The 10,338-nt window shown below is 44.3% G+C and overlaps 1 protein-coding gene across 1 annotated transcript; it reads left to right on the top strand.

Annotated features, from left to right (window-relative positions):
• Positions 1 to 4,504: 4,504 nt before the first annotated feature.
• Positions 4,505 to 10,267, top strand: LOC117404371 (leucine-rich repeat neuronal protein 1-like). Its single transcript, XM_059017484.1, has 2 exons — positions 4,505 to 4,651; positions 7,962 to 10,267. The coding sequence occupies exon 2, from the start codon at positions 8,045 to 8,047 to the stop codon at positions 10,244 to 10,246; it is 2,202 nt and encodes a 733-aa protein (XP_058873467.1). The 5' UTR covers positions 4,505 to 4,651; positions 7,962 to 8,044; the 3' UTR covers positions 10,247 to 10,267.
• Positions 10,268 to 10,338: the final 71 nt, after the last annotated feature.

Genomic DNA, 10,338 nt, shown 5'->3' with positions numbered 1-10,338 from the left:
GCCTCCCTCTGCTCTGTGCTGGTGGAGCAGAGAAAGAGAAAGGGAGGCTCTTCTACTCTCTGAACAGCCTCCCTCTGCTCTGTGCTGGTGGAGCAGAGAAAGAGAAAGGGAGGCTCTTCTACTCTCTGAACAGCCTCCCTCCGAGACTTTTAACAAGCAAAAAACAACCTACACTATTCAATGATTCAGAGAAGATTGGAAATTGCAATGGAAAGATGTTAAAGTTTATATATTACCGAAATGCTGCCAAAAAATATTTTGTATTCTGATGGAGTTGCTAGTGTTTTCAAATCCTTTGAATGGCCAGTCCCTCTAGTTTTACATCAAGTTGTTCACCTTAAAATTGTTTTATTTAAGCACTTCGTGTGAAAAGGTAACAGAGAAAAATATTTGAAACTGACCATTTTTTTTTAACAAAAGATCTGTGATTTACGAACATTTCCTCCCTACTTAAAAAAAATAATAAATAAATAAATTTATTAGCGCTTTATCACGTTAGTAATAATAATATTAATTTTAAAAAAATCTATTCTTGAAATGAAAAACAGCTTTATTCCAAGATTTTTATAGCAGATATATTTACAAAAAAGTGTTATAAACTGTGAGGTATTTTCTGTATAGTTTATTTAAATATCTGTTTTCTTGTAAACCCCCGGTTCACAGTCTGTTGATGAGGTTTACCAAAAGCATTCTGCGCTAAACCAGAATTTTACCCTTTTGTGTCTGCAGGGAGATTTAGAGAAAACGAATTCTGGTTAATTCGACAGTTACAGAGCAGCTTTGAATGACTTTTTATGCAATTATTCTTAGTCTGTGCTAAGTTAAATAGTTCAATGGCTGCTGTTTGAGTTCAGTTGGCTGTCATAGACTTTATATTAGTGCACAGTTAGGGTATTGCCAGCAAAACAAAACGATGTCGGATCACTAGGTGACGAGGGTTTTTCTATAAAGACTCTATATATGGGTCCCTGGTAAAAGTATGGCCGCGTGGTGTGCAGGGTGAGTCATACAGTCAGGGGAGTTAGGGAGACAAAACCGGAAGACCTTGTTTGTCCTCGTCCTCGCGCTCCAGTGGACCCTGCCTGCCTGATTCTTTAAGCCGTTTGTACGGGCCTTGCTAAGAGTCTCACAAAGCCTCTCCCGTTTGTTAGTTTAAAAAGGTGTGCTGGAGTTTGCACTGTATTGATAAACCGGACAGATTTATTTTGTCTTGCAATCTCCAGAGAGGGAGACAAGTATTGCAAACTTGCTTTGTCCTCTTATCTTACCTCTTAAGTCCTTATCAGTGCGTATATGGGCTGGTTGTGTGCAGAACTGGGTGCCTTTCACATTTAAACACTTTTACTGTTGCTCTGCTGTGTGATTGATTTAACCTTGTACGCACAAAACAATACCACCGATAAGCATAGATGAAGGAAAGATCAGTCAAAGTATGGTACAGCATAGGGGAGCATTGTAAAGCACAGAGAGGTCTGGTAAAGCACAGGGAAGCATTGTAAAGCACAGAGAGGTCTGGTAAAGCATAGGGAAGCATTGTAAAGCACAGAGAGGTGTGGTAAAGCATAGGGGAGCATTGTAAAGCAGAGGTGTGGTAAAGCATAGGGGAGCATTGTAAAGCACAGAGAGGTGTGGTAAAGCATAGGGAAGCATTGTAAAGCACAGAGAGGTCTGGTAAAGCATAGGGAAGCATTGTAAAGCACAGAGAGGTCTGGTAAAGCATATTAAAAAAACATGGTAAACGAACCCTTATACAGTTTCCCCATAGTAAAGCGCAGGAAAGTGTTATAAAGCACAGTGAAAGTGCGGTAAAACACAGTCCGTCTTGCGCTGTTGTACCAGAAACAGTTTATATATTATATACAGTTGGAAATCAAACTCATTCATTTCCATTAGCAGCAGATCTGAGATCAAATCCATTGCAATCCATTTCAACCCCATGGCATAGTGTTAAACTTCAAGAGGCAATGGCAGTACTTAGGGCAGTTGCAATGGGATGCGACTGCCATTGGTAGAATGGGACCACAGTGTGCTAACTATACCCTTCCCAAATGATCTTCAATAGCAATGCAGACAGACAGACAGACAGACAGACAGGGACTCTGCAATGGCAATGCAATAATGGTTCTGTGTTATACTGAGGGGCAACGGTAGCACAAGTATAGGGCAGCTGCAATGGGGTGAGGCTGGTAGAACGGGACCACAGTGTGCTAACTGTACCCTCCCCAAATGATCTACAATGGCAGTGCAGACAGACAGACAGTGGCAGTTAGCAGGCTTGTATTTTCCTGTATATTTCCTGTTGTAGGGAAATCATTGAGATTCGGGTTTATTATTATTATTATTATTATTATTATTATTATTATTATTTATTTCTTAGCAGACGCCCTTATCCAGGGCGACTTACAATCATAAGCAAATACATTTCAAGCGTTACAATACAAGTAATACAATAAGAGCAAGAAATACAATAATTTTTGTTCAAGTAAAGTACAAGTTTGACAAACCACAATTCAATAATACAGCAGATAATAGTGATAGTTACATCAGGATATGATTAAATAGTGATAGTTACATCAGGATGTGATTAAATACAAAGTACTACAGGTTAAAAACTTGGCAGATTACAGTATTCTGAAGTACAGGATTAAATGCAGTAAAATAGGGGGCAGATAAGAGCAAAATAAAGCACATTTAAATGAAGGGTGATAGTGTCCCAGGATACAACAGAGGAGTTCTACAGGGTTTGCTTTTTCTGTAGTTGGTAAAAATGATTTTTTTTTTTTTTAATACACTGTATGTGCAGATGCCTGCTGTAAAGTGAGAGAAATACAGACCTCTCTTAAAACAGACCAAATAAAAGGGCCGGCCGTCCTTGCGGTACTTCATTATTAAGTTGTACTGCCATCTTGTGGCGTTGACTTAGAAGTGCAAGTAAAATAAAGCAAGTTATAATTTTTGACAAACTGCACCCTCTAGTGGTAATTTCCAGTTTGTCCAGTTGAATAATAGACTAGAAAGCCATCACACATCTTCCATGGGGTAGCCATCTGCCTATCTTGAGTGAGCCCACTTAAATGAGCACCAAAACTCATGTGTTGATTCTTGAATGTCGCACTTAGAAATGCAGTAAGTGGAAGTCAAGTCCATTAAAAACACATCGCTCCAGGTTTTAAGTTAATTAAACGTTATGGGAACAAGCTAGCAACTGGTTGCCTAGCAACTGCCTCTATTTGTTTTGTTGTTGTATTAATTAGGATTCGTCCTTACGGATAAACGCTGCCAAAACAAACTAACAATGAAAACAAATACTGGTGAATGTCGTGTTTAATATATTTGACATTAAAGCGCATGTTTGACATAGAAATCAGAATTCGTTTTTACGTTATTGAATTGTATTGATCCTTCTGTTAATTTTTCACCCCGTTTTGGAGGAATTTTTTTAGGGCGATTGCGATGGTGGGGAGGGTTGATTTCCTGGTATTAGAAAATATTTTAAAATACTGTGTCTACAACAAAAATATTCTGTATTTTTAAATGCAACTGCAGGACCCGAAGATTATGGGAATAAAAGTCATATTTTGCCTTTTCTATCTTGCAGTCTTGCGTGAATTATTTTGTGTGTTTGATTATTAATTCTCTACATTTTCCAAAGTCATAATTTGCGTCATTGTTAAGCACAGAGCAGAGGGAGGCTGTTCAGAGAGTATAAGAGCCTCCCTTTCTCGTTCTCTGCTCCACCAGCACAGAGCAGAGGGAGGCTGTTCAGAGAGTATAAGAGCCTCCCTTTCTCTTTCTCTGCTCCACCAGCACAGAGCAGAGGGAGGCTGTTCAGAGAGTATAAGAGCCTCCCTTTCTCTTTCTCTATCTCTCACACAACGTTTCCACTAGAAATCTTTCTCAATGTCTTCAAATGCTGTCTGTCATTACATTATGCTGTTATTATTATTATTATTATTATTATTATTATTATTATTATTATTATTATTATTATTAAGAAGAAACAAAATAACGTATAATAATAATAATAATAATAATAATAATAATAATAATAATAATAATGTGTGTTATTCGTTTATTTTATTTTATTTTTTGTTGATGCTAGTCAAAGATGCGTTCTGCATTACCTCATGTATTATTTTATGTAACAGTGTTACAGTGCAAAAAAAAAAAAAGCCATTTGCCAAACTGAAGACAAAAAAATCGATGACGGATGACTCAAAGACAATTACATCACTGGACTCGTACGATGCGGTATGACATCATATCCCTTTATAGCACATTCTATCAAGCCCGTTCTGTGCAAAACCGAGACCTATGACATCATAGTGGGTGAACCCGCCTCTTTTGGTATGATTGGATGAGCTCGGGGAAGGTGGGGGCGGGGGGCCGTGACTTGTGTAGCGATTGGGCTTCACAGTTGTCGGTCAGGGCTAGGTGGGCGGATCCGAAGGGGGCCGAGTTGACTATAATTATAAGGTAAGTTACAGTAACGGCGCAAAGGAGACCCGTGCAGCAGAGAGAGCCTGGAGAGAGAGAGAGGTATAAAAACGAGGCGGAGAGATATAAAAATACACAGAATAAAAAAAGAGACTTATTTAAACATATATATAGCAGCTCATCAGAATACTCCCAAGCACACCGGTTTACAAAGGTAAGGGCGTGGACTGTTTCTCTCTCTCTCTCTCTCTCTCTCTCTCTCTCTCTCTCTCTCTCTCTCTCTCTCTCTCTCTCTCTCTCTCTCTCCTGCTTTTCTTACATTACAGAAACCCTGGGTTCTGGAGGCGTGCGGATTGGCTGTCAATCTGTCGTCATGGAAACGAGGGGATATTTAGAACCTCAATATGCATTATTTATAGAAAAAAATGGCAAGTTATAATTGAAAAGATTATGAATGCATTTGAAAGGTAATGATAAGCTAGGAACTAAATCTAGGATTCAATTAACACAGTGCGAGGGTCTGTTAGCATTTTTTTTTTTTTTTTTTTTTTAAAGGCTCTCTTAATTATTAATAAAGCTGATATGAATTTTTTAACGTGTCTATATATAACATGCTGCTTCGATTGAGGTGATTTCTGCAAAGCAATCTCACTAACAAGGTTGAAATGTTAAGATGTTGAAAAGTTAAGGTATCGCTTTCCTGCCTCTCCTGATCATTGTGTATTTGAAGTTGAAAGAAAAAAAGGAAAGGATGGCTCTTATACTCTCTGAACAGCCTCCCTCTGCTCTGTGCTGGTGGAGCAGAGAAAGAGAGGCTCTTATACTCTCTGAACAGCCTCCCTCTGCTCTGTGCTGGTGGAGCAGAGAAAGAGAGGCTCTTATACTCTCTGAACAGCCTCCCTCTGCTCTGTGCTGGTGGAGCAGAGAAAGAGAAAAGGAGGCTCTTATACTCTCTGAACAGCCTCCCTCTGCTCTGTGCTGGTGGAGCAGAGAAAGAGAAAAGGAGGCTCTTATACTCTCTGAACAGCCTCCCTCTGCTGTGCGCTGGTGGAGCAGAGAAAGAGAAAGGGAGGCTCTTATACTCTCTGAACAGCCTCCCTCTGCTCTGTGCTGGTGGAGCAGAGAAATACAAAGGGAGGCTCTTATACTCTCTGAACAGCCTCCCTCTGCTCTTGAGAAGCACCGTTTCAAAGCTGAGCTGTATAGGACTGTGTAGAAACAGACAGACAGCTGCCAAGGGGCACAGCTCTCTGTTGTCGTGGTTACAGGGCCATGTTGACAGGGTGAAAATATAATATTTATGACAAGAAAAAAAAAAAAAAAAAGAAAAAAGGCTGAGCTAAGATTTAAACATGCCCCATTAATAAAACAGAGGTTTTGGTTTAAAATAGCTAGCCTTTTTTTTATATTTTTGATAATGATATGAGCAATTATTTGAAAGAAACAAGGCAGCCTTTTTCGGGCGGTTGCCATGGCAGCCTGGCAAGGTGGCCCTGTTCCCTGCTGTACAGAAGGTCCCCGGAGGCGGCTGTCTTCACCAGTGCCTGTTAATGCGATCAGGCACATCATAGCTCTGTAACGTTTAAGCAAGGTGTTTGAAAATTAAATACTTTTTCAAAATATAGTTTCACCACCACCACAACCTTTAAAGGGGGGACCATTAATAATATTGCTTATTAATAAGTCATTTAGCAGACGCTTTTATCTAAAGCGACTGCTAGGGGGTGAACTCTGCATCATCATCAACTGCTGCTGCAGAGTCGCTTCCAATAGGAGCTCGTTTGTTTGACGTCTCATCCGAAGGACGGAGCACAAGGAGGTGAAGCGACTTGCTCAGGGTCACACACGCACACACAGAGAGACAGAGGGAGTCAGTGGCTGAGCAGGGATTTGAACCTCCTGGTATCGAGACCCATTTCTCTAACCACTGGATCCACCGAGCCTCCTAATAAGATAAGGAAGTGAGTTTTCAAATCTTGATTCTCGCACCTTTGATATAAATTGCAATCTGAATTGAACTTAAAAAAAGAAAAAAAGTGACCTTCTTTTTTCCCCATCTCAAAAAAATCTGCAGAGCAAAGCTTATCAACCTTGCTGTATCCTAAAACCGCGGGACAGAAGGATTTAATACCGTCCAGGAACGATACAGTTGGCTAAAAAAAAAAAAATCCTGCTGTGTAATTCACAGTTTTTCTAGCGAGCTCTCTCGGAGTGCATTGAAAGGCTTTAAAAGTGGGCAGCAGTGTGGAGTAGTGGTTAGTGCTCTGGACTCTTGACCGGAGGGTCGTGGGTTCAATCCCAGGTGGGGGGGACACTGCTGTTGTACCCTTGAGCAAGGTACTTTACCTAGATTGCTCCAGTAAAAAAACAACTGTATATAATTGTATGTAAAAATAATGTGATATCTTGTAACAATTGTAAGTCGCCCTGGATAAGGGCGTCTGCTAAGAAATAAATAAATTAATTAATTAATTAATTAATAATAAATAAAGCGTGATACAAGGTATCAAGCTTCTTCTATATACATAGAAAAAAAGCATTATAAAATAGATACATAGATGGGAAGTGTATATATAACCACTCGTGCAATTGTAATGAAACTTTGATACAACTTTTACAGAGTATTAAAATACCAAATTCTGGCTTGTAGTGTGGCCATTTTATTAGGTCTAGCCCCATTGGGTGTGGGGCATGTTCCTCTGGTATACTCTGGGTCCATTGATTACCCTGGAAGGCTAAATTTTACCAATGGCAGCCTCACCCCATTGTAGCTGCCCTATACTTGTGCTACCATTGCCCTTCATTATTATTATTTATTTCTTAGCAGACGCCCTTATCCAGGGCGACTTACAATTGTTACAAGATATCACATTATTTTTACATACAATTACCCATTGATACAGTTGGGTTTTTACTGGAGCAATCTAGGTAAAGTACCTTGCTCAAGGGTACAGCAGCAGTGTCCCCCACCTGGGATTGAACCCACGACCCTCCGGTCAAGAGTCCAGAGCCCTAACCCTAACTGCTGCCCTGTTGCATTGTATCAGCTCATTTGAAAGTACATAGTTGTCAAATACATTTTCGGTTACACCCTCTGTCAACACCAAACCCTGAAAGTTGAATAAAGGAGAGGCAACCTTATGTTACATTTTGAACGCGTTATAGGCCTACAGTGACCTCTAGTGGGACGGAATTATAATGACATCATGTGTAAGCACTTTCTACAGTCAAATTAAATGTGCAGTATGAAGGCATGAGCAAAACTTGAGACTGTATCACAAGGGTATTAATGAAGCGTGCATGCTGCTTAGGAGGTTAACTGTGACATAGAAACACATGTATCTTGCAAGCTGCAATTCACTGCCTGTTACACTTGGAGGTTTGATTGGTTAGAGGAGAGGGATTCTAAAACGGTGCTAGCTTCCAAAAACCTTTTTTTATTCAAACATTTCAGCGAAAAGTAATTCCAACTGTCTGGCGTTTTAATAATAGTTATTTATTATTATTTTTTTTTGTCTTTGCAGATTGCTACCATTGCAGCTGACTGGACGCTTTCCAATAGGAAAACCCTCTTATAATTTCAGTCTTCGTTGTACCTTTTGAAGAAATGGGGAGGAGAACTGTTCCTGGGTGGCCCACCTTGGCATCCCAGCTCCTGGCGGCCTGTCTGGTCCTGGGCACCCCCTTCTCCTACTGCCCCCCGCAGTGCGTCTGCGACACCCGTCCCTGGTACACCCCGCAGTCAGTGTACCACCAAGCCAAGACGGTGGACTGCAACGAGCTCCAGCTGAACAGCATCCCTTGGAACATCTCTCCGGACACTCAGGTCCTCCTCCTGCAGAGCAACAACATCTCCCGCGTGACCTTGGAGCTCCAGAACCTGGCCAACCTGACCGAACTGGACTTGTCCCAGAACCACTTCGTTGGGATCCGGGATGTTGGCTTGGCTAACTTGTCCCAGCTTATCACCTTGTATCTGGAGGAGAACCAAGTGCAGGACCTCCCTGATGACTCCTTGAGGGACCTGGCCAGCTTGGAGGAGCTCTACATCAACCACAACCGCATCTCCAGCATCGGCCCCAAGGCTTTCTCTGGCTTGGGCAACCTGCTGAGGCTCCATCTGAATTCCAACCGGCTCAGGACCATCGACAGCCGCTGGTTTGAGACTCTGCCCAACCTGGAGATCCTTATGATCGGGGAAAACCCCATCCTAGGCTTGAAGGACATGAACTTCCAGCCTCTGTCCAAGCTCCACAGCCTGGTCCTGGCTGGGATGGAGCTTAAGGAAGTCCCCGCAGATGCCTTCAAAGGTTTGGAGAAGCTGGAAAGCCTGTCGTTCTTCGATAACAAGCTGGCGGCCGTGCCCAGGGCGGGCTTGAAGACCCTCCCATCTCTGAAGTTCCTGGACCTGAACAAGAACCCCATCGTGAAGGTCCAGGAGGGGGACTTTCAGGACTTCCCGCACTTGGAAGAGCTCAGCCTGAACAACATGGACGAGCTGATCGCCATCGAGGAGGGAGCGTTCGACAACCTGCCCGAAATGGGCAAGCTGGAGGTGAAGAACAACCCCCGTCTCTCCTTCGTCGCCCGTGGGGCTTTCCGGAGAATGTCCGGCCTCCGCACCCTGATGATCAGCAACAACGACCTGGGCCTGCTGCACCGCGAGGTCCTCGCCTCCTTCCCCAGCCTCGACGAGGTCAGCCTCCACAGCAACCCTATCCGCTGCGAGTGCCTCTCCAACTGGGCTGCCGCGTTCGGCAGCCCAGCCAAAGTCCATTTGCTGGAGAGCCAGATCACCCTCTGCGCCTCCCCGCCCCAGTTGAGCGGCCACCAGCTCCAGGAGGTCATCTACAGCTGGGGCTCGACCACCAACTCCTGCCTGCCCCTGATATCCCTTCACGGGTTTCCAGACCATCTCAACCCAACCAGGGGGGCTTCCTTGTCCCTGGATTGCTGGGCGACGGCCGACCCCGCTCCCCAGTTTTATTGGATCACCCCCACTGGGGTTAAGATCACGGTGGATACCGCTTCAGGGAAGCACCGGCTACGCGGACAAGGGACTCTGGAGATCCGGCAGGCAGGCGCCAACGATTCTGGGCTGTACACGTGTGTGGCATGGAATTCGGAAGGCGGGGACACCAGGAACATCACCTTGCACGTGGACGGGGGTGGCAGACTCTCCCCTTCTGCTTCCGAGGCGTCCAATTCCACGGACGCCCTGGTGATCCTGGCCAAACGGGTCCACGCCCGTTCAGCGGTGGTGGAGTGGAAGCTGTACCCAGGAGGCCCCAGCCCTGCCCACGAAACCGGCCAGCCCGAATGGGCTTCGGCGACCATGAAGATCCACAACGCTCACATCAGCTACACGGCCAAAGTCCCGGTTGACATCCAAGAGTACAACCTGACCCATCTCCAGCCGTCGACGGAATACGAGGTCTGCTTGACCGTGTCGGCCTCCCCTGGGGGTCACCAGAGCCAGAGCTCCTGCCTCAACTTGACCACCAAGGAGGCCACCTTCGCCGTGGAGATGGTGGCCCAGCCTGGCAGCGTGGCTGTAGCGGCCGTGATGGGATCTCTGTTCGCCATCTTCATCATGGCCCTGCTGGTGTTTTACACGGGCTGGCGCATGAAGCAAAAGGCTTGCCACCACTCCCTGAAAAAGTACATGCAGCACCCCACCTTCATCCCCCTGAACGAACTCTACCCTCCCCTGATCAATCTCTGGGAGAACGAAACCGAGAAGGAGAAAGAGTGCGTCCTGGATCCACAGACCGTGCAAATAGACACTTCGAAGACTTATATGTGGTAGTTACCTACTGCCAGGGGACTGCAAAAAAATAACGGGGGGGCGGGGGGGGGGGGGGGGGGGGGGGGTAGATGCCATTCTTTCTAAGCTGGAAG

Source organism: Acipenser ruthenus, chromosome 56 (assembly GCF_902713425.1).
Source record: "Acipenser ruthenus chromosome 56, fAciRut3.2 maternal haplotype, whole genome shotgun sequence".
NCBI lineage: Eukaryota > Metazoa > Chordata > Actinopteri > Acipenseriformes > Acipenseridae > Acipenser > Acipenser ruthenus.
This window is presented reverse-complemented; position numbering and strand designations above follow the sequence as displayed.

Bases quoted from the DNA above. Each gene is read 5' to 3' on its own strand.
- LOC117404371 (XM_059017484.1), top strand. From the start codon at position 8,045: ATGGGGAGGAGAACTGTTCCTGGGTGGCCCACCTTGGCATCCCAGCTC.